We start from the raw sequence: 25,418 nt of genomic DNA on the forward strand, positions 1-25,418 counted from the left end.
TAAATATTTTTAAAAGTTTTTTTTAAAAAAGCTATAACAGGGCTTCCCTGGTGGCGCAGTGGTTGAGAGTCCACCTGCCGATGCAGGGACACGGGTTCGTGCCCCGGTCCGGGAAGATCCCACATGCCGCGGAGTGGCTGGGCCCGTGAGCCATGGCTGCTGAGCCTGTGCGGCCGGAGCCTGTGCTCCGCAACGGGAGAGGCCGCAACAGTGAGAGGCCCGCGTACCACAAAAAAAAAAACAACAACTAGACTGTTAAGTGTTGGTAAAAGTTTTAACAAATAGGGAACAAAATAGGGACTCCAGAAAAACGACCCTTGATTTAAACATATAGAGCCCTTTGATTCATGGCAGAGTTTGCACCAAAGAGCTGAGGGAAAATTACAATCGTCTCAATAGGTGATGCTGGATCAGTTCAGTATATACATGGGGGAAAATAAAACTTGGCCCCTATGTCATGTCATACACAGAAATCATTTGCAGGTGGAGGATGGATATAAATGCAAAAGTTAAAAGAAAAAACTAACAGAAGGCAACTTTGGAGAATACCATCATGTTGTCTGAGTACAGAAAGTTCTTAAATAGGTTACAAATAACTAATTACAAACAAAAAGACTGAAAACTGGACATTAAACTTAGCAACTTCTGTGCATCAATAGATACCACTGCCAGAGTAGAAGTGGGAGAATCATTTGCAACATGTATAACTGACAAAAGTCTTGTATCCACAATAAAGAACTCCAAAATATAAATCAAGAAAAGACAAACAACCTGTAGAAAAATGGACAAGAGGACTCAACAGGCACTTCACAAAAGAGAATATCCAAAAACGTCAATGAACAATCGAAAAGGTGCTCAACCTCTGTAGTCACCAGGGCAATGCAAATTAAAAAACATTTCATCATTACAGAATGGCTGTAATTTAAACGATGGACAATATCAAGCACTGTGAGGATGTGGAGCAACTGGAATGCTCATACACTGCTGGTGGGAGTGGAACTTGAAACCACCATTTGGAAAACGGAGTCTCACCAGAACTACAGGATCTAGCATAACATACACATACTCTATGACAGCAATTTCACATCCAGGCATATCCCAACCAGAAATAAGGACATATACAAAAACCAGCACAATTTGTCATTACCAAAATTGTAACCAACCCAAATATCCATCAACATTAGAATGCAAAAAATTTTTAGTTTAGTCTTACAATAGTTTATTACATAGCAGTGAAAATGAGCAGTGGTTCCGCCACACGCAGCAACATGGATAAATCTCACATTGTAACCTTGAGCAAGAGAGGCCAGACATCAAAGAATACATACTGAATAGTTCTATTTAAATAGTTTAAAAATATATAAATCTATGATGTGAGAAATCATCCTGTTGGGAAGGAGGGTGGGATTATTGATAGGGAGGGGACAAAAGAGAATGTCTAAGGAGCAGATAATGCTCTGTTTCTTGGGGCCTATAGGGTATGTTCAATTTGTGATACACATTGAGCTATATAAACTTAGGATTTGTTCATTTTCTATATTTTATCAAATTTTTAAGTTAAAACACAAGAGATATATATCTTATCATTTTTTTCAGTTTTCTAAAAACCTCATGAATCACATGATGTCACTTCCTGCCTTGCAGGTACAGAACGGCTTCCTCTATAACACTCACAAGGCTACCTGATCCAGCTCCTGCCTACCTTTCTGTCCTCAATTTGCATCCCTCTTCCCCCTTCCTCACAATGCTCCACACTGGTCTTCTCACTTTTCTTCACACATACCAAACTTGTTCTTATCTCAAGGTATTTGTACTTGTTCTGTCCTCTGCCTGATGATCCTTCCTGATCCTTCTTTGTGCCTATTTCTAATCCTTCAGCCCTCCATTAAAATATCTCTTCAGAACTGCTTCCCCGACTGTCTACCGACTGTACCACATTCCACCCCACTTTCCAGTCACTCTCCATGCCTGGGGTCAGTCAGCATTTTCTACAAAGGGCCAGACAGTAAAAACTCTAGTCTTTGCAGGCCAGGTGGTCTTGGTCACAATGACTCAAAATTTCCATCTTAGCAGGAAAGCAGCTACAGACAACATGTAAACGAGTGGGCATGGCTGTGCCCCACTGAAACATTACTTATGGATCCTGAATTTGAATTTCATATCATTTCACATGTCACGAAAAACCTGTCTTTTGATTTTCTTCCTCCCAAGCATTTAAACATGTAAAAATGGGCTTCCCTGGTGGTGCAGTGGTTAAGAATCTGCCTGCCAATGCAGCGGACACAGGTCCGAGCCCTGGTCCGGGAAGATCCCGCATGCCACGGAGCAACTAAGCCCATGCGACACAACTACTGAGCCTGCGTTCTAGAGCCCGCAAGCCACAACTACTGAGCCTGTGCTCTAAAGCCCGTGAGCCACAACTACTGAGCCTGCGCTCTAAAGCCCATGAACCACGACTACTGAGCCCACGTGCCACAGCTAATGAAGCCTGCGCGCCTAGAGCCCATGCTCCGCAACAAGAGAAGCCACCACAATGAGAAGCCCGCTCACCACAATGAAGAGTAGCCCCCGCTCGCAGCAACCAGAGAAAGCCCACGCACAGCAATGAAGACCCAATGCAGCCAAAAATAAATAAATAAATTTATTTTAAAAAATAAAAACATAAAAACGACTTTTAGCTCACGCATAAAAAAGGCAGGCAGTGGGGCCAGATTTGGCCCCTGACCACAGTTTGCCAGCCTCGGCTCTAACCCATGTCCCCGGTCTGCTTTCTTCCCAGCCTTATCCCTAACTAAAATAGTTCAGCTCTTCACATGTTTATCTTCTATCTTTCCCCACCCCTAAAATTTCAACTCCAAGAGGGAGGGGCCTCATCTGTTTTGTTCACCATCGCGTGTTTACTACCCATCTCAGCATCTGACACACAGAAGCTGGAAGAAGTGAAGGCCCAAGCCCACCTGGGTGTGACTGTGGCCTTGGCCTGGACCTTGATGGGTTTCTTCCGAGTGGTGCTCACAGGAGCCAACACAGGCTCCTCCTTCGAAGACTCTCCAATTGAGGATTCGGGTCGGGCTGACTGAGATCGTAATAAAAGGATTTCTCCTGAGTATAAACTCAGCTTGGTGGCGTGCTCAGGATAGGGCCCGGACCTTAATCTGGTCCGAATGATTTCTGCCTCTTCCTTTACCGGATATTCTACGGTGAACAAGCCTCTGAACAGAAGACACTGGTGTCACTCCCCGGCGTGGCCTGGCCGCCATGCCCTGCTGTGAGACTGCACAGCTCCCCCTCCAGGCCACTCTCGCAGTCTGCTGCCTCCCGTTGTCTGGCCCAGTGCTCCCACCCTAGTGCAGCTAGTGGATCAGTAAGTGCTAGCTGAATGGAAGAACAAATCAATCTCAGTTCTGGCCATCTGTCAAGACCCAGCTTTGATCCATCCTCCCCCACGGGCCTGTGTTTCATTCAGCTTTGTGTCCTTTATAGCACTCAATGTAGAGGCTGGGTACACTATGCACTCAATGTAGAGGCTGGGTACACTATGCATCCATGTTGTTCCCTGTGCCTCCAGACTTAAGTCATTTCCATCTATGTTCTTTGTTTTATTTTTCTTTTGCTTTCTCTGCTAGACTGGCCAAGGGCCTCTCATTTCTTCATTCACTTACCAAACATCTACTAAATGTTGGGCACTGGTCATAAAGATGACCCCATACAGGAGTTCCCTGCCTCTGGGAACTCCAAGCAGGAGTGGGGGGCGGGGATGGGAAAACAAAGAAATATTTATAACGCTAGGTAGTAAGATTTATAATCGTACTATATAGTCTCCTTACCTGCCGCCAGCAGGACGGAGTTCATGAACTGGGACGCTGTCTTCTGAAACCGCCTCTTGATCTCTGCCAGGGCCCGACTCATCTTAGACATCTTTTCATCCATGCTGCTGATTCTGCGGGTCATCTGGGGAAAGGCCGAGGGGAAGGGCATTGTCACCTGCCCCGCCAGGAGCCGTCTGCCCAGCCCAGTGACCACAAGGCTAAGCCCTGGCTTAGAGGATGTGCCGCTCCTGCCTGGGACCCACCTCTCTCCCCTCAGCCCAGTGAATCCCCACACACTGACCCAACCCACCTCAAACGTCCCCCCCCAGGGAGGTTGGTTGCACTGGGCAGAACTGTTCCTTGCCTTGGACCCTCACCACTTTCTCTATGCAGCCTGAAGACAGAGGTTAGCCCTTTGTGAAGTGATCAGTTGCGTGGGAGCCTGTCTCCCCAGCCAGACTCTGAGCTCCTAGAGGACAAGGATCGGGTTTTGGTCTCCTTTGTGTCCAAGTGCCCATCACACAGAAGGCACTCAATTAATGCTTGTTGCGCTATGAATAACTGGATGGACAAACGCCTCTCTGGACGTTTGCTGCCTGTCTCCCTCTATCGCACGACCCACAGAACCCTCTTCACCCTGCTGGCCACTCTCTGCTGAGAGACTGCCCTAGGCCAGGGTTACACAGATTGACTGGTTCCCATGGGCACCAAGTCCCAGGCCTCCGGCCTCAGTTCAGGATTACTCCGAAGGGCCACACTGGCTCCGGAGCTCCTATGGGACAGTGAGGCCGCCCTGCAGTTCAACCTCTGCCTCTGCCGGGGCGGAACTAGGTTCAGATTCTGAAGTTAATGGCAATCAGGGTGTGACTTTTTCTTCAGGAAGGCGTTACAGACTTGCTAAGCTACCAGCAATCACTCCCCACATTGAGCTTGCACATCTGCTCATTCCTGTCCTTCTTGCCCTGGGTTCTGGTCACTTTTTACTTTCTTTATCCCTAAACTTCGTCAGCCCTGAAGGCAGGGTCCATGCAGTCTATATCTCCCACTTCACACAGAGGAGGTGTGAAATAATTTTTCCTCTGCAGAATTGAAGCCTCAGGTGGAGAGAGCAGGGTGAGTGGTGGACAGACTTTCTGAAGAGCGATAAAGTCAGCCACGTATCCCTCTTTGTCCTGTAGGCAGGGCTTCTGTAAACGATGCTCCAATTAATAGCAAAGCCTCAACCATCCTTCTGTTTGTTGGCCCCAACCTCTGCCTCTGGGCTAATTTTATTTATTTATTTATAATTTATATCCAGTCTTGCTTCCCAAAAGGATCTGAGGCAGCACTGGGCTAATAAAGCATTTAAATTGAGCCATTTCCTTGCTTCCAAAGCGCTGTCTTGATAGAAAATTTAGTGAGGAGCCTGGCCGCAGGGCTATAAAAGCTGGGACTGCCATTCTGCCTATCGCTCTGATGGGTGGTTCCTTCCAGGGTGATGGGTTTAACAAGTTTTCCACTGACAGGGAGTGTGAGGGAAGAAACCACCCTACTCTCACCCCTCAGCTTTCCTAGATGGCCACAGGTTTGCTGATGAGTGGGTGACAGCCAGCTCCAAACACACACACACACACACACACACACACACACACACACACACACGATTGCAGTTGAATGGATTTTTAAAGTCCCAGGAGAGAAGTGTGGGATAGCTGGGTGGGCCTTTACACATCACTATACAAATTGGGAAACTGAGGCCCAGCAAGGAAAGGGAAGGCCTGAGGCCACCTCCTAGCTGAGGCTCTCTGCCAGCCTCGAGATTTCACATAAAAATATTCCAAGATGTTTAACCTGGAAGCTAGGGTCAACATTTGGAAATCCTGTTACCCACAATAAGTCTTCATTTGTTGTTGTTTATCTAGTCAGAAGGTTGTAATATACAGTACACCACCCTGCTCTCTCAAACAGAAGAGGTTAAGACGAGGATGCTCTGGGGCAAGTCAGTCTCCTTGGTCAACATCAACAACTATCCTCTAGAATGCAGTGGTTTTCAGAAGCTGTTTTAATGTATTTGTCTGTTTATCCCTACGCTAGATGTCTCCAAGATGGTTATGCTTTTTGAGTTACAATGTTCTTTTTAATAGATAACTTCCAGCCTCCTTCCGCACTGTCAGCCTCTGCAAGCTTCCCTTAATGAGGATTCCACCTTTAGATCCCCACTGTTCACTAAAAATATAATGCGAACTGCATGTGTGGCTTTGAACATTCCTGAAGCCACATTAAAAACATTCTCAGGCTTCCCTGGTGGCGCAGCGGTTCAGAGTCCGCCTGCCGATGCAGGGGACATGGGTTCATGCCCCAGTCCGGGAAGATCCCACATGCCGCGGAGCGGCTGGGCCCGTGAGCCACAGCCGCTGAGCCTGTGCGTCCGGAGCCTGTGCTCCGCAACGGGAGAGGCCACAACAGTGAGAGGCCCACGTACCGCAAAAAAAGAAAGAAAGAAACAAACAAAAAAACATTCTCAGGGAACTTCCCTGGTGGCGCAGTGGTTAAGAATCCGCCTGTCAATGTAGGGGACACGGGTTTGAGCCCTGGTCTGGGAAGATCCCACATGTCGTGGAACAACTAAGCCCGCGCACAGAAACTACTGAGCCTGCACTCTAGAGCCCGTGAGCCACAACTACTGAGCCTGCACTCTAGAGTCCGTGAGCCACAGCTACTGAAGCCCGCGTGTCTAGAGCCAGTGCTCCACAGCAAGGGAAGCCACTGCAATGAGAAGCTCGTGCACTGCAACAAAGTGTAGCCCCCGCTCACCACAACTAGAGAAAGCCTGAGCGCAGCAACAAAGCCCCAACGCAGCCAAAAATAAATAAATAGATAAAAACATTCTCAGAAGATGAAATTAATTCTAATAACATATTTATCTAACCCAATACATCAAAAATATGATTATTGCAACATGTAATCAAAATAAATGATCAATAAGAAATGCTACATTCTCTTTTCACACTAAGTCTTTGAAGTGCAGCGTGTGCTTTCACTTCCAGGCCATCTCAGCCTGGAATTGTCACATTTCAAGTGCTCAAGAGCCATTTGTGACTCCTGGCTACCATATTGGACTGCACAGCTCTGGACCTCTGATTCTAGCTCTCTAAGGCTGCATTTAGCTAAGAAAACATAAGATGTTAATGACTGAGGGGATTTCCTAGGCCAAGAGGACATGTTCGGTACATGGAACTTAGAGTGATTTCTCTCAGCTGTTCATGGGGGCCTTCAACTGCTTACGTCCTGGTTCTTAGCCATGTTCCAAATTTCAGAGATTACCAGACAAGAGGTTGCCAGAAAAACAAAGCATTACTGCAATTTTATGTGAACAAAAATTTTTCTATTATCTATTGCCTTTGATAAGTAAATGCACATTTTTTAAAATACAAATTGACAGAATGGACTCATTGTCATACAAATTGACAGAATGGACTCATCAATCAGCAGTCATCTCAGCCCTGATGGACTCAAAATCCTGGCGTTGTTTTGCTCTTTGGCATGAGGAATGTAGGCTGAAGTCACTGGCATCTGAGTTTCCTGGGTGCTCAATGAGATCCCTTTAACGAACCCACCAGCTCCCTCAGCGCCCCTCTCTCCCACACACCACACCAGTCAAGCTGGATCACAAACCTGTGTTGATGCTTTTGCCCCTTCCATTAGAGTGAAAGTATTTCAGAGACTAGAGGGAGTGAGGCTTCTTTCACTTCGACATCCCCAGCAGCCAATCCGGCACACGGCAGGTGCTAATACATGTTTTTGGGGTGTTTTTTTTTGCGGTACGCGGGCCTCTCGCTGTTGTGGCCTCTCCCGTTCCAGAGCCCAGGCTCTGGACGCGCAGCCTCAGCGGCCATGGCTCACGGGCCCAGCTGCTCCGTGGCATGTGGGATCTTCCTGGACCGGGGCACGAACCCGTGTCCCCTGCATCGGCAGGCGGACGGACTCTCGACCACTGCGCCACCAGGGAAGCCCGCTAATACATGTTTATTGAATTAGCTAATGAACTAATGAAGTTGAAATGCTGCTGAAATGTAAGAGCAGTGAAAAAAACAGGTGTAACGCTTCCCTCCAGGAAAAACACAGGTGTTCTCTGTGTCTTGTTTAGATAACATGGGTCTCCAACAAATGCCAGCCTCGCGTGTCCCCATGTAAAGGGGAGACGTGGGGCTGGCTGCTCCTATGGGCTCTGTCAGCCCTGCGAGCCTGTTGGCATGTGGTGGCAAATGCCCTCACAGTGCAAACGCCTCCTTCAGAGTGACTATAATTTATCAGCCAAACTGGGACACTTCTAAGAGGGATGCTACTAATAACTCCTGGGCTGATAGGCGTAAACCGGGACTGGCCCCGGGAAGACTGGGAGGTGTGGTCCCCCCGGCTCCCACTCCAAGGAGGCTTCTTGAGTGAGCCAATCCCCTGTGTGTAATGCCAGCGGTCAGTGCCACCAAGGAGCCCATGGCCACCCCAGTCTCATGGTGAATGTCAACTATTCTCTTCCAGACTATAAACTCCTCAGGGATCAGGGACTTTGTCCCCTCATCCTCTCCATCTCTTTCCACAATGTTGACTCTGGACCAGGCACACAGTAGGATCCACAAAGACCCAGTGAATGAAGAACTGAGTTTCCAGACTCCAACATTGGCTCACCTACCCCCTTAGCAAGTGCTTCATTTGAAGCAGTCCCTGTGCTTCAGGGCAACAGTACCTGTAGGAATCACAGGGAATTCCCACTTTGGTAGAGAAGGCTGGCTTGTAAATAAAGCAGTGTTGGAATGGAGGTGAGTCACTGCTGGGAGGGCTGAGCAAGGGGACAGGCAGACTCTACCTGGGATGGGAAAGGGGGTGGTGGAGAGGGTCATCAATACATGGGCAGTTACTCTATCCGGCATCATATCTCCCTTTTCTGGTAACAGCACCGTGATTTTCCTTTATGGAACACACTCCTGCCTAATCATTTGCCCGAGTGGTATACCTGGGGCTGATCACACCCCTCGGCTCCTGGGATGGACATGACTACTCGAGCCTGGCTAGTAAGAGCAACACACATACCTCACCACAGAGAACATTTCAGGTGCAGGAAGTAGATGGAGCCAATGATGTTGGTGTTGGCACCTCTACTGAAGTGCTTAGCAAAGAGAACTCCTCTTTTTCCTGGGGAGACCAAAGCTGGTAGAACAATAAGCCTGGAGAGGCTCATGACCATCTTGTCACCATAAGAGAAACTCCTTGGAAACAGAGCCAACGAAGAGGAAGGCAGAGCCAAGAGATGGGAAGATCTGATGAAATCCTTTGAGGGCCTGGATCCAGCCATGCCTGATGCTGCCTATCTACAGACTGACTTTTCAGTTTATTGAGCCAATACAGTTTCTTTTTTTTTTGCGGTACGTGGGCCTCTCACTGTTGTGGCCTCTCCCATTGCAGAGCACAGGCTCCGGATGCGCAGGCTCAGCGGCCATGGCTCACGGGCCCAGCCGCTCCGCGGCATGTGGGATCTTCCCAGACCGCGGCACGAACCCGTGTCCCCTGCATTGGCAGGCAGACTCTCAACCATTGCGCCACCAGGGAAGCCCCTGAAAGACTCTTGATAGAAGTTTCACAGAGAAGGTGGTACTAAAGTCAGACAGTGAACGATGAGTACAAGTCCATTAGACAGGTAAAGAGGTGGGGCCTTGTATGGGTAGGGGAGGCAGGAAGAACAAAGGCATTCCAAAGTGACAATCCATGTTAAAACACTCTGGGGTCAGGCCTGGGTGACTGGTCTGTGTGCCTTACCCGTTTATTGTGCGATGTCACATGTGGACAGCTGTTGGCCGATATGGGGAGTGTTACTGTCTCATTCAGGGAGGTAAAGGTGGCCATGATAGAATCCTGTCCTAGCACCATCAGCTTCATTTGCTCATTCACCTGTGGATAAAAAAACCAGGACTCAGTGGATCCCTGCTTCTGTTGTCCCACCTACCCGTTCCTGACCGGGTAGGGGGGACAACAGAAAACCACAAAACACAAAACCCCTCTTGGCTTGGGCCTAAGAGAGCTGTAAGATCTTTCTGGTTATTATGCTAGAATCCTGTTTTCAGGGAGAACACATAGGAATTCCAATTTTTCTTTGAGGGATAAGCAGAAAAAATAATGATGGTTCTTTACCCCTGCCCTTTCCCTTTCCAACCCAAACCTGTAACCAACTGTGAAGGAGACACAGGGATCCAACAGGCGAGTCAGCTTTGGCTCTGGTAGAGTTGGATAGGAGTCAGAAGCCAACACTGTCCCTGATTCTGATGCTGGGTCCACCCAGGCACCAGGTCTGACTAGGAAAGCACGCAGAGCTACCTTGGCAGGGGGACCAGACCTCACCCCTCTGCAGGTGGGTGGGCAGATGGCAAAAGGGAACCTAGCCAGGGTCGTGCCACACATGCTCATTTCCCTCTCCTGCAGTCACCAAATGTGTCACCACTCCTCCCCTGAGGAGGGGCCACCCTTTTTCATCACTTCCAAAATGGTGGGATTTCCTAGGTAGCAGTCCCAGAGAAGAACACAGGGAGGGTGAGTTGCCCTTATAGCAACTCACTCCTTACTAAGAACTCTGTGGCCTGGAGTGAGTCCCAGGTCTGCCTCTGGTTAGCAAGCCACTGGGCCTCCCTGAAGCTCCCAATCTTCAATATCAGAGTCAAAATGCTCGTGTTAGGTTCAAATAAGATAAAGATTATGGAAGTGGCTTTCTAAGTCACAAAGGCCCACACCAAAGACGAGCAGATATTGTCAGGATGTGGCAGAGCAACGTGCACGTAAGGCCCTGGATGGTTCAGGTGTGCAGAGAGTTATTTATGCACAGTGGCCCCACCAGGGCCTGGGCATCTGTAGCTCTACAGCCCCTGACCTACACGTGCCCCAGAACTCCTCGGAACTAAGAAAGTGCTCTCCATCTTCACTCCTCCCATTTCCTTCTAGGATTCCACTTGCTGGTCCAAAGGTCCACACTCAATTTCCTCACCATCCAGCCCCTTCCTCATTCTCTGCAGCCTGGATGCTAGTCCCCTTCCACACTCTGAAAACATCTGATCCATGACCATCTTCCTGCCAAGTGTGTGACATCTTCAAACTTGTAGATCACTCTCACTTAAGAGAGACACTACCTGCTCCAGTTCTCCTTCTAGAGACTGTAGAACAGAGCTGTGAGCTGTGGCTGGGAGCTCAAGCACTGTGGTTGGACACTTGAGGCAGGTTGCTTAGCTTCTCTGAGCCGGGGGACAATAACAGAATCTTTCTCTGGGGCACTAAGCAGATTTCACAGGTAAAATAAGCAAAGGGCTTAGCTTGGTAGAGCTGTTTTTAATTATCTTGGCCCCTGGGTGGTTTCTCTTCCTCTTCCCAATGTCCCAACGATGGTGCTCTGTGAACTCAGCCACTGCTCATCTTCCTGGGAGTTCGTGAGCCACATGTATATGACGTGCATATCATCCCCAATCTCTCGTTCTAGGTGAGGATCCCTGTCCAGAGAGAGATGTCCACTGAGCCCAATTAGCACATCAAAAACCATATGGGTCTCTGAGCCTCTCAGAAACTGCTTTGTTTCCACCCAGACACACACACTCCATGTGGAGTCATCTATAATTCCCTCCTCCTCTCATTTATCCCCTACAGCCCATTTCTGAATGCCACTGATTTATTTTACTGAAATGGCCCCTTTAAAAAATATTACTAATACCCTCCATCATGTCAAGTCTGGCTAGTAACTCCTTAACTAGTCTTTCTACTAGCCCCATCTGCTGATCTTTCCCTCTCCAGTCAACCTTCCACATAAATGCTGGATGGAGCATAGCAGCCCTCAGCTTAAAAACTAACCAGCTGGTTATACTCCCACTATAGCTGAGTCAGGTCCTAACAGGATGATCCTCCCACAGAACTTGGAAAAAGTACAAAAAACAACTACTCAAAGGCTCAGAAGAATAAGCAAAAGCAGGCAGATTTCGAAGAGTCAAAACTTAAAAGGATCAACATGGGATGAGTTCTTTCTGGCCCAAAGAACCAAAGGACAAAACCTGGGGTCAACTACAGTCACAGAAAAGTAAGGAGAGAATTACAGAAGGGACAGAGAAGTAGAGTCCCAAATGCTATGATTAAACAGTCCACAGCTTTGGCTGATCCCTGAACCATGTGTGAGCAGTGAAAACTCAAGGCAGTTTACTTCCAGGGAAACAGAAAACTGAACTGAGATTTGAGCTGCTGCCCACTGCGGGTGAGACAAAGTTTGCATTATGAGTCTAAACAAGCCCATTGCCTGTTAAAACAAAAAAAATCAACACTCTTCAGAGAAATACATCAGAACTCAGAGACTCTAAAACATAACATCCACAATGTCAGCAATCCAAAATAACTCAACATGTGAAGAGCCAGTGAAGTGTGAGCTGTTCTCAAGGCAACAAATAACCAATCCTGTCTGATATGTCCCAGATGTTGAAATTACCAGACAAGGCTTTATAGCAGCTAACTTAACTATGCTCAATGAGACAAAGGAAAATATATTTGTAATGAAAGAAAAATTAGGAAATCTCAGCAGAGAAACAAAAAATATAAAAAACAACTAAACAGAAATCATAGAGTTGAAAATAAATATCTGGAATTTTTAAACATCACAGGATTAGCATAACAGCAGAATGGAAATGACAGAATAAAGTCAGTGAATTTGGAGATAGATCCATGTAAATTATCCAATCTGAAAAGTAAACAGAAAAATATTGAACAACAACAAAAAGAACAGAGACTCAGGGACCTTTGGGACAACATAAAAGGTCTAAAATACATGTAATTGGAGTCTCAGAAGAAAAGGAAGGAGACTGGAGTGCATTCTTCCCCTAAAACAACAGCAGAAGACTCCCCAAAATTTGTTGAAGGATGTGAATTTACAGATTAAAGTAGCTCAGTAAACCCCAAACAGAATTTATATGAAGACAACCACATGCAGACACATCATAGTCAAACTTAGAAAACTAAAAGAGAAAATCTTGAAAGGAATGAGAGAAAATGAACAATGATTTGAATAACTACAAACTTCTCATCAGAAACTATGGAGGACAGAGACAGTGGAACATCTTTAAAATGCTGATAGAAAAAAACGTCAACCAGAATTCCATATCTGGCAAAAATATTCTTTCATAAAGACATTTTTCACATGAAAGAAAACAGAATTTGTTGCCAGAAGATCTCCATTTCAAGAAATGCTAAAGGAAGTTTTTCAGGATGAAGAGAAATGATACTGGAGGGAAACTGGATTTTCAGAGAGGAATGAAAATGCTGGGAACGATAAATATCTGGGCAGAAACAAACTTGCCACTGCAGCCTCCAAGACAGCATGCAAACTCCTCAGCATGACATCCAGTGCCTCTCACCTCCACCCCCCTGACACATACAGCTCTTCCCTACGTTTCTTTCATGAGAAGCACTTGTGAACTTTTAACGATGCCACCCTGAGTCCCAACTCCAAGCCTTTACAGATGATATTCCTCTATCCAGAATGCTCTCCCTCCTTCTTATCTGTATCTATGAGAATAATATGCACACACACTCATGTTACAACTCAAGGCCACTTGTGTTCCAGGCCACTCCTGACTGTACCAGCCCCTGTTGTGCATTTCTGTATGCAGCTCTAGGGAACAGAATAATGAACTAAGACACACTGCTGAAACACTTTAGTGTGTCAAAGCACCTTCCCCACCACTGTTTCATTTAGTTCTCACAAAAGCAGTGTGAGGCAGGAGGGAGGCTCTTGTGACCCACCTTGTATTGATGAGCCACCAAGACTCAGAGAAGCTGAGTGGTTTTCAGAAAGCTGCACACCCAGGGTTTGGCAAAGCTGACACTAGTACGTGGCTCCTCAGACCCTCATCCCAGAGTTCTCTGTCCACTTGGCCATACTGACATATAACATATGGTGTCTGCCTGCAACCAATTTATAATCTTTTTGGATTGTAAACTTTCATATAACTACAAAAAGTTAAATAGTAAGGCAATAACTCAATACACTCCTGGACTGGAGATCTTGGACCTGGTCAAGCAATAGAAAGACTTGTGAAAACTACAAACTCCAGAACCCACGACAGACCAACTGAATCACAATCTCTCTAGGGCTGTGCCTGGGATCTATATTTTTGTTAAAGTCCCATGGGTGATTCTGATATGCAGCCACAACTGAGAACCTCTTCATTACATGACTAATTGTACAATGACTGAAATTTGTCATTTCAGTCCGGATTACTTTTTAATCCAGACAGTGGGCACTGGGAGAAGAGAGAAATGGGTGTGGACTGGAGTGCCATGAGAACAGGAAGTCTGAGTAGGGCTTTGAAGGAGGGAAAATTTGGATTGGCAGAGAGAGAAGATGTATTATATTTCAGGACATTGGGGTAGGAAGGGTGATACACGTTCAAGGAATTGAATGTTTCTGAGCAGTGGTATGGTCTACAGGAATCGAGATATAAGAATGAGAATCCAGTGGTCAACATAGAGGATGAACAGGAAGGGCATGAGACAGGATGCTTGAGCCCTACCATGAACTCTAACAGTGCTTCTGTCTGTAACTCTTACCTTGGGTGGATTCTATGTTCTGTGATCTTTCTCTGAATCCCAATCCTATGAGCTTGTCCTTCTCTCACAGCCCTTATACTTTTCTACCACATATTCTTATTATTCCCCTAGATTTCTGAGTTCCTTGAGGGGTATTGTCTATCTTTCTATCCCCTAGATTGGTGATTTTCAACAACAGGTGATTTTTGCCCCCCAAAAACATTTGGCACTGTCTGGAGATATTTTTGGTTGCCACAACTAGGAGAGGGGGTACTCCTGGCATCTAGGGAGATACTGGTAAATATCCTACAATGCACAGTTATTAAAAGGATTATCCATCTCAAAAAGTCAGTAGTTCCAGGGATGAGAAACTCTGCCATAGGTAAAGTGACAAGCACACTTAATTGCTTTATTAGTATATTAAATGTATTAAGTTATTATTTAATATTAGTAATTAAACATTTATTATTTAATAACTCTTTGATGAATAGCTGAACAACCAAATGAATGAAAAAAGGATTTGTGTCTATCAGCTTCCTTTACCTCTCAGATTTTTTTGTTTCACAGATAGTAAAACTATAAAAACAAAAACTGGGGAGACCAACATAGAATTACTTTTCTTATTGCCACACATAGGCATTAAAAATAAAACTATCAAACTACTGTAACAGTTACTTCCTAAAATAAAGGACATTTTAACTATAAAATATAATATCATTAATAATAAAAATAAAACAGGAAGCATATTACCAAGAAAGGTCAGTACAGCAGCCAACAGTTGCTGTAGGCTGGTGAAAAGTTCACTTCAGTCAGCCCTGGACCACTGCCCATCAACGTGGGAACCTCTGATATTACAAGCTCCTTGAGGCTAGGGCTCCTGTCATACAGGTAGCCCTCTGGCTCTTAATGCTGGACAGCCCAGTGGCAAGCCCCACCTCTGCTGCCCACCCCTACCTTGTATTCCAGAGAGAGCAAAGTCTCTGTCTTGGAGGTCCAGCTCCACTTGTGGACTACATAGCCGTTGTAGTCGTTGGCGGTCCCACCTTCTTCATCCAACACCAAGACGTATGGGCAGCTAGAAGAGATACATAAATGAGGAGCTTCCTCCAGGACCTGGAAGGAATCCCCCATCACTACAGGCTATAGGCAGGCAGGGCTCTGAGACTCTGCCCCAGGTGGAGGAACTGTGGACTCTTGCAGGTGGCCCTACTTACCCAACCTAACATGGTCTGATGTCCCCTCACACCTCTTGATGCTACTGGGGAGTCTGCTGGGAAGGTCAGATCTGAAGGAGATGGTGGAGGCTCAGGCCTAACCCAAGGGGGAGAGAAATGGAACGTGTGCCCGTAGCCCAGGAGCCTGAGCATATAAGATCTCAGGCACCAAAATGGGAAACGGAACAACCGTCACATGAAAGTAAGTCAATCCCTCCTAGAACAGTTCCTTAGGAAAATCAGACAAAATCAACATTTGGCTACCAAGAATATGTGCTACCCATGGCCTCTCCTACACTGCTTCCTAGTATAAAACACTTCCCTTCCCTAAAGAATTCTTCCATGAATCTAGCTAACAGTGAAGATCTCAGTGCTCTGGCGGGAACAAGTGGAGTAGGACTTGGGGAATTTCCCTTCTCATTGGCTATGACATGAATCCAGCAAGTAAGGGCCTCAAAGCACCTATGTCCCTACAGGCATTGCTTTGGCCCTGCCACACTGTCTTCCTAGATCTCTGGACACTGCCTGGTCCATCTTTTTCCCAGGGGCTCCTACTTTGCACCTCGGTGCCCCACTTTGTCACCCTCAGAGATACTTCCATGGGGCCAAGATTCCCCCAACTGACTCACCAGGCCTTCAGGTTGTAGGGAATGCAGCCCTGGCCTTCAGCATTGAACACGGCCAGGAAGGAGAAGCTGGGTGTGTCATTAAAGAGGCAGGTGATGGCTCTCCCTCTGCAGCACATGGGGATCTGACACACGGCGATGTGTCCAGAGGGATAGCTCGCAGAAATTGTTAAGTAGAACTAACAGAAAACTCTCAGAATTCTGCTCTTAGGTGCCTCATGGAAAGCAAGTCTACATGTCAGTGTTTTAGCTGTTTGGTACATCATTCCCAGTCTTCTGCACTTTGCATAAGTAACAACTAAATGACTATGGAACCAACCATGCCCTGGGTGCTTCCCTGTATCCTCTTTCTACTCCTCACAACCACCCTGTGGTAGGTACTATTACCTTCATCTCACAGATGAGTAGGGTTTCCCTGCATGTAAGGGGTTTCCTGAGATGCATTACTTTCAGTGATAAAACCAGGAAAGTCCCAGACAAACCAGGGTAAGTTATTCACCCAACAGATGAGGAATCCAAGGTGCAGAGAAGTGATCTGCCTTACATCACATCACAGGAAGTGGCAGAGCCAGTATCTGAACTCTGAGGCCAGGATATTTCTAATGCTGTTAGGCTGCTTCCCCTTCTTACCAATCTAGAAGAGTAGACAATGTCTCCCTGTTCATTTCCTACTTAGGAGGCCGCAAGGAGCACTGGTCCTGACTAAAACAGATATGGTGTGGGCAGCTACTATCCTTTTTGCCAGAATTTCAGAAGTGCCCCAGACAGGAAGAATTTCAGTGATCCTACAATCCCACTCCTGGGCATATATCCAGAGAAAACTATAATTCAAAAAGATACACGCACCCCAATGTTCACTGCAGCACTATTTACGATAGCCAAGACATGGAAGCAACCAACATGTCCAGCAACAGATGAATGGATAAAGAAAATGTGTTATACACACACACACACACACATACACACACACACACACACACACAATGGAATATTACTCAGCCATAAAAAAGAATGAGATAATGACATTTGCAGCAACATATAGGACCTAGAGATTAACATACTAAGTGAGTAAGTCAGAGACAAAGACAAATATCATATGATATTGCTTATATGTGGAACCCTAAAAAAATGAACTCATTTACAAAACAGGAATAGACCCACAGACATAGAAAACAAACTTATGGTTACCAAAGGAGAAAAGTGAGGGGAGGGATAAATTAGGAGTTTGGGATTAATATATACACACTCCTATACGTAAAATAGATAACCAACAAGGACCTACTGTATAGCACAGGGAACTATGTTCAATAATTTGTAATAACCTATAATGGAAAAGAATCTGAAAAATAATATACATATACACATATAACTGAATCACTGTGCTGTATACCTAAAACTAACACAACATTGTAAATCAACTATACTTTAATTTATTAAATTTAAAAATAAACAAATAAATAAATTAATTAATTATTAAACCAAAAAATAAATAAAATTCATTAGATGGATTTCGCACTATGCTGGAGCAGGAGAAGAAAAAAATCAGTGAACTTGAAGACAGAACAACTGAAATTATCCAGCCTGAGGAGCAAAAAGAAAAAAGAATGAAGAAAAATGAACAGAACCTAGGAGACCTGTGGGACACCACCAAGTAGACCAATATATGCATAACAGGAGTCCCAGAAGAAGTGAGGGGACAGAAAGAAATAATGGTTGAAAACTCCCCGATTTTTATGAAAGATATGACTCTATACATTCAAGAAGATCAACAAACTGCAAGTAGGATAAATTCAAAGACAGCCACGTTATTATCGAACTGCAAAAAGACAAAGAAAGAATCTTGAAAGCAGCAAAAGAAGAGACTTGTCATGTACAAGGGATCCTTAATAAGATTAGTGGCCAAGTTCTCATCAGAAACCAAGAAGGCCAGAGGCACTGGAATGAAATATTTAAAAAGCTGAAAAAAAAAGCTATCAACCAAGGCTTCTATATTGAATAAAACTATTCTTCAAAAATGAAGGAGAAATTAAGATTTTTCCAGATAAACTAAAGCTGAGACAGTTCACCACTAGTACACCTGCCCTACAAAAAATGCTAAAAGGATTCCTTAAAGTTGAAATGAAAAAACACTTGACAGTAACTCAAAGACAAACAAAGGAAAACAGAACACCAGTAAAGGTAACTACATAAGTAAATATAAAATTCAGTATTATTATTTTGTTTATAATTCCTTTTTTCCTATATGATTTGAGAAAACAAATGCATAAAACAATACTTGTAAATCTATATTAATGGCAATGTATGTATAAAGAGTTAATTTCTGTTAACAACAAAATAAAGGAGGAGGAATGGAGCTGTATAGGAGCAGAGTCTTACATGCTACTGAGGCTAAGTTGGTCTTAACTCAAACTAATACGTTGTCAAATGTAATTAGTTTCTTCAGGCTGCTGTAACTAAGTACCACAAACTGGGTGACTTGAACAGCAGAAATTTATTCTCTCACAGTCTGGAGTCTAGAAGTCTGAAATCAAGGTGCTGATAGGGCCATATTCTTGGAGGCTCTGGGGAAGAACACTTCCTTGCCTCTTCCTATTTTTCTAGTGGTTACCAAGAATCTTTAGCATTCCTTGGTTTATAGATGTATCATTCTAACGTCTATCTCAGTCATCACGTGGTGTTCTTCCCTCTCTGTGTGTCTGTTTTCTCTTCTTATAAGGACATCAGTGGATTAGGGCTCATTCTAATCCAATATAACTGCATCTTAATAATTATATCTGCAAAGACCCTATTTCTAAATATGGTCATATCCTGAGGTTCCAGGTAAACATAAATTTTTGTTAGACATTATTCAACCCATTATACCAGGGAAACCAATAAGAAAATAACTAGAAAGTGTGGAGAAAAGGCAATCAGAGAGCTACCATATAATCCAGCAATCCCACTCTTCATCATATACCCAGAGAAAAACATGGTTCGAAAGGATAAACACACCCCAATTGTTCATTGCAGCACTGTTTACAATAGCCAAGACATGGAAGTGACCTAAATGTCCACTGACAGATGAATGGATAAAGATGTGGTACATATATACAATGGAATATTACTCAGCCATTAAAAAGAATGAAATGATGTCATTTGCAGCAACATGGATGGACCTAGAGATTATCATACCAAGTGAAATAAGTAGGACAGGGAAAGACAAATATCATATGATATCACTTATATGCTGTATCCAAGAAGAAAAAATGAAAGAAATGAACTTATTTACAAAACAGAAATAGACTCACAGACTTAGAGAAGGAACTTATGGTTACTGGGGAGAAGGGTGGGAGGAGGGATAGATTGGGAGTTTGGGATTGACATGTACACACTGCTGTATTTAAAATAAAATGCCTTGGGACTACCCTGGTGGCGCAGTGGTTAAGAATCCACCTGCCAATGCAGTGGACACAGGTTTGATCCCTGGTCCGGGAAGATCCCACACACCACGGAGCAACTAAGCCCATGTGCCACAACTGCTGAGCCTGTGCTCGAGAACCCGCGAGCCACAACTACTGAGCCCATGGGCCACAACTACTGAAGCCCTTGTGCGTAGAGCCTGTGCTCCACAATAAGAGAAGCCACCATAATAAGAAGCCCATGCACCACAACAAAGAGTAGCCCCCACTTGCCACAACTAGAGAAAGCCCGTGCACAGCAACAAAGACCCAATGCAGCCCCCATACATACATAAAAATAAAATGCCTTTCCATGAAAAAGAAAGAAAAGAAACAGCAAAATGGCAGAATTCAGTCCTCCCATATCATCAATTACTTTAAATATAAATGGATTACTCTCCAAAGGCAGAGATCTGCCAAATGGATAAAAACAAAACAAAATATATTACTCAACTATATGCTATCTACAAGAGACTCACTTTAGATGCTAAGACACAACTAGGTTGAAAGTGAAATGATGGAAAAGGATATTCCATGCAAATAGTAACCAAAAGAAAGGTGGCTGTATTGATATCAGACAAAATAGACTTTAGTAAAAATTTTTACAAGAGACAAAGAAAGACATTATGTATTGAGAAAAGGGCCAATACCTCAAGAAGATATAACAACTATAGACATATAAACACCTAACAACAGAGCCCTAAAATATATAAAGCAAAAATGCACAGAATTAGAGGAAGAAATAGTTCTACAATAAAAGAGACTTCACTACCTTACTTTCAACAATGGCTAGAAAAACTAGACAGAAAATCAGAGGACTTGAACAATAGTATAAACCAACTAGAGCTACCAGGCATATACAGAACATTCCACTTGACAACAGGAGAATACACGTTCTTCTCAAGTTCACAAGGATTGTTCTCTGGTTTACACAGTATGTTAGGCCACAAAACAAGTCTCAATAAATTTCAAAAAACTGGAACCATAAAGAGTATATTCTCTGACAACAGAATGAAACTAGAAATCACTGGCAGAAGGAAATTTAGAAAATTCACAGACAGTGGAAATTAAGCACACACTTTTAAACAACTAATGGATAGAGAATAAATCACAAGGGAAATCAGAAAATACTTTAAGATAAATGAAAACAAAAACACAAAATACCAAAACTTATGGGATCAGGTGAAAGCAGTACTCAGAGAGAAATTTACAGCTATAAATATTCACATTATGACAGTCTCTAGGCCCAATCCATGTTGCTGCAAATGGCATTATTTCATTTGTTTATACAGTCTAGAGATTGTCATACTGAGTGAAGTAAGTCAGTCAGAGAAAGACAAATATCTTATGATATCACTTATATGTGGAATCTAAAAAAATGGTACAAATGAACTTACTTACAGAATAGAAATAGAGTCACAGATGTAGAAAACAAACTTATGTTACTAGGGGGGAAAGGGGGGGAGGGACAAACTGGGAGATTGGGATTGACATATACACACTACTATATAAAAAATAGATAACTAATAAGAACCTACTGTATAGCACAGGGAATTCTTCTCAATACTCTGTAATGACCTGTATGGGAAAAGAATCTGAAAAAGAGTGGATATAGTAAATCAACGATACTTCAATTTAAAAAAAGATAAAAAGATTAAAAATTTAAAAAACTATGAGTGGATATATGTATAAGTGATTCACTTTGCTGTACAGCAGAAACTAACAACATTGTAAATCAACTACACACTAATAAAATTTTTTAAATATTCATATTACAGGAGAAGAAAGATCTCAATTCAATAACCCAACCTTCTACCATAATGAACTATAAAAAGAACAGTAAAGTACAACTAAAGCTAGCAGAGGAAGGAAATAATAAAGATTAGAGAAAAGAAAAACAAAACAGAGAACAGAAAAAACAATAGAGAGAACTGGCAAAACCCGAAACTGGTTCTTTGAAACGATCTGTAAAATTAACAAAACTTTAGCTACACTGACTGAGGGGGAAAGAAAAAGGAAGACTCAAATTCCTAAAATCAGAAATGAAAGTGGAGACATTACTACTGACCTTACAGAAATGAAAAAAGATCATAAGAGAATTATATGAAGATCTGTACCTCTACCAGTTAGGTAACCTAGTTGAAAAGGACCAATTTCTAGAAACATGCAAAGCAAAGTTGCAGGATACAACACCAACACATAGAAATAAGTTGTCCTTCATGAACATGGGATGTCTTTCCATTCATTTCAGTCCTCTCTACTTCAGCAATATTTTGTAGTTTTCAGTGTACGAGTTTTACACCTCCTTGGTTAAATTTATTCCAAAGTATTTTATCCTTTTTGATGTTATTGTAAACGGTATCATTTCCTTTTGTTTATTACTTTTCTATTGTAGTTGTTGCTCATATAGCATTTCAGATCATTTGTTCCCGGTGTTCATGGATTGGAAGAATTAATATTGTTAATGGCAATGCTCCCCACAGTGATCTACAGATATTGGGTTGGACAAAAAGTTTGTTTGGGTTTTTCTGTAACATCTTAGGGTCTTTTTGGCCAACCCAATACAATGCAATCCCTAACAATCCCATCAATCTTTTTTGCAGCAATGGAAAAGTTGATCCTAAAACTCGTACAGAATTGCAAGGGTACCCAAATAACCAAAATAATCTTGAAGAAAAGAATAAAGATGAAGGACCCACACTTATTGATTTCAACACTTACTACAAAGTGATAATAAAACAGTGTGGTACTGGCATAATAGACATATATATCAACAGAACAGAATTAAGAGTCCAAAAATAAGCCCATATATCTATGGTCAATTGATTTTCAACAAGGGCGACAAGACCATTCAATGAGGGAAAGAACAGTCTCTTCAACAAATAGTGCTAGGACACTTGGGAACCACATGCAAAAGAATGAAGTTGGACCCTTACTCATACTATATGCAAAGATCAACTGAAAAATGGACCAGAGATCTAGACCTAAGAGCTATAACTATAAAGCTCTTAGAAGAAAACAGAGGAATAAGGAATAGTTTCTTAGATATAAAATCCAAAAATATAGAAAAACTGGACTTCATCAAAATTTAAATCTTTTGTATATCAAAGGATGCTATCAAGAGTATGAAAAGACACCTCACAGTACAGGAAAAATATATGTAAATTATATATCTGATAAGGGTCTAGTATCCACAATATAAAAAGAACTCACAACTTAATCAAAAAATTGGCAAAGGACTTGAATACACATTTCTACAAAGAAGATTATACAAAGAAGGCACATGAAAATGCTCCTAATCATTAGTTATTAGGGAAATGCAAGTCAAAACCATGACAAGGTATCACTTCACACCCACTAGAATGGCTGGAAATTAAAAATTGGAAAATATCAAGTATAGTCAAGGATGTGGAGAAATTGAAACCCTCACACATTGCTGTGGGAATGTAAAATGGTGCAGCCACTTTGGAAAACATTCTGAATGTTTTCATAATAAGTTAATAAGTTAAATATAGAATTATCATATGACCCAGTAATTCCACTCCTAGGTATAGACCGAAAAGAAATGAAAACAGTGTGCAAATAAAAACTTCTCCAAGAATGTTCATAGCAGCATTATTCATACTAGCCAAATGGTGGGAGCAATCTAATGTCCATAAATGAAAGAATGGATTTTAAAAAGTGGTATATCCATTCAATAGAATATTAGTCAGCCACGAAAAGGAAGGAAATTCTGACACATGCTACAACATGTATGAATCTTGAAAACATTAAGTGAAGGAAGCCAGGCATAAAAGGCCACATACTGTAAGATTCCATTTATATGAGATGTGCAGAATAGGCAAATCCATAGAGACAAAAAAACAGATTGGTGGTTGCCCCTGGGGGTAGGCAGAAATGAGGAGTGACCAATTAATGGGTATAGGATTTTCTTTGGGGGTGAACTCAATAGAGGAGTTGGTTGCACAACACTGTGAATGTGCTAAATGCCACTAAATTGTACACATTAAAAGGACTGATTTTATGTCATGTGAATTTCACCCCAATCAAAAAAACAAAAGGAGAGGGGCTTCCCTGGTGGCGCAGTGGTTGAGAGTCCGCCTGCCGATGCAGGGGACACGGGTTCATGCCCCGGTCCGGGAAGATCCCACATGCCGCGGAGCAGCTACGCCCGTGAGCCATGGCCGCTGAGCCTGCGCGTCCGGAGCCTGTGCTCCGCAACAGGAGAGGCCCACGTATCGCAAAAAAAAAAAAAAAAAAAAAAAACAAAAGGAGGGAATTCCCTGGAGGTCCAGTGGTTAGGACTCTGTGCTTCTACTGCCAAGGGCTGGGGTTCAATCCCTGGTCGGGGAACTGGGAGAACTGATGCATACTACAACATGGAAGAACCTCGAAAACATTATGCTAAGTGAAAGAAGCCAGATAAAAAGACCGCATACTGTGTGACTCCATTTATATGCAGTGTCTGGAATAGGGAAATGCATAGAGACAGAAAGGAGATGAGCAGTTGCCAGGGACTGTGGGGGAGGGGAAATGGGGAGTGACTGCTTATTAGGTACATGGTTTCCTTCTGAGGTGATGAAAAAGTGCTGGAAACTAGATAGTCGTGATGGTTGTACAACACTATGAATGCCACTGAATTGTACACTTCAAAATGCTTAAAATGGTAAATGTTATGTGCATTTTACATATTAAAAAAAAAAGTGCACCTCACACAGCAGTTCTGAGTGCTCAACAAATCCCTAAAGGAACAGCACTTAGCACAGTACTGGGCACATGGGGATTATGGTTTGTTTTTAATGTGGTGAGTTGTATCTTTGTATGAAAAAAGGACTTGAGGGAAGTTTGACAGGAGACTCAGCCATTGAGGAGAGAGGTCCAAGGAGATGCTGACAGCCCAAATGAAAGCGATGCCGGGGATGGTTCTGGGGTCTGACACTGACCAGTGCAAACCCACTGGGGCTTGGAGCTTTTTGGCAATCCAAGGGCAGACACATCACTTCTACCTGAAAGTTTTGCCCAGCAGTCTCCGTGAAGACAGAATTAGCTGCCAAGTCCAGGGTTCTGTGGAACCCATGAGGGAGGGAAGTGTCTCCCAAACATTTTCTCTAATCCAGAGGGATCCAACACCTGCACGTGTGTTTTGGCCATTTGATCACAGTAACGCAGATGCTGTCCTTCAAGATCACTGGGTCCAACTTTCTCACCTTATAATGGAGAGAAGTGAGGCCCAGAGAGATGGAATGGCTTATGCAGGGTCACCAAGAAGAACTGGGCCTAGAATCCAGGCCTCTTGGGACTCCCACAGCAGAAATACATTAATGACCAAGATCACTGGGGTCTGAGTCAAGCGCACCAGCATCGATGGCCTGAGGTCTCGGGTGGTCCCAGCAGGGGGTCCTTGGGATTCTGTGGCAGGGAAGGGAACATGGATCCCAGCAGGCTGGTCTGCAGTACCTTGATCCCCTGATCTACACTTGTCCACCCCTCTCTGGTCCTGCCAATAGCAACCTAATTCACGGACACGGCTTCACGAGTTCAGGGTGATGGTCCCATTCAATGCAGTGTTGAGGAAGAAAAGGGGGGAGAGGGAGCCCCATGACCCCTGTGAGCAGCAGCTGCCTGGGAAGGTGTGTGCTGAGTTCAATGCACAAGGTGCCCTGGAAGCAGGGCTGAGCAGAGGGTAATGAATGCACTCATTTATGGTCAGAGAAACCATAGGACTCCTTTGACAGGCACTGCAATTCTGAACTCCCA

General features: G+C 43.7%; 1 protein-coding gene across 1 annotated transcript in view; it reads right to left on the reverse strand.

The window, feature by feature from the left end:
• Window positions 1-2,848: 2,848 nt before the first annotated feature.
• Window positions 2,849-25,418, reverse strand: part of LOC309828299 (uncharacterized protein C3orf20) — a gene marked incomplete at both ends in the record, with an annotated part of 32,892 nt that continues 10,322 nt past the window's right edge. The window contains 5 exon segments of the mRNA XM_082663543.1: window positions 2,849-3,210; window positions 3,828-3,951; window positions 9,600-9,731; window positions 15,339-15,459; window positions 16,228-16,380. Coding sequence (XP_082519669.1) covers window positions 2,849-3,210; window positions 3,828-3,951; window positions 9,600-9,731; window positions 15,339-15,459; window positions 16,228-16,380 — 892 coding nt within the window.

Source organism: Grampus griseus, assembly GCF_964374135.1.
Source record: "Grampus griseus genome assembly, chromosome: 10".
In the NCBI taxonomy this organism is placed as follows: domain Eukaryota; kingdom Metazoa; phylum Chordata; class Mammalia; order Artiodactyla; family Delphinidae; genus Grampus; species Grampus griseus.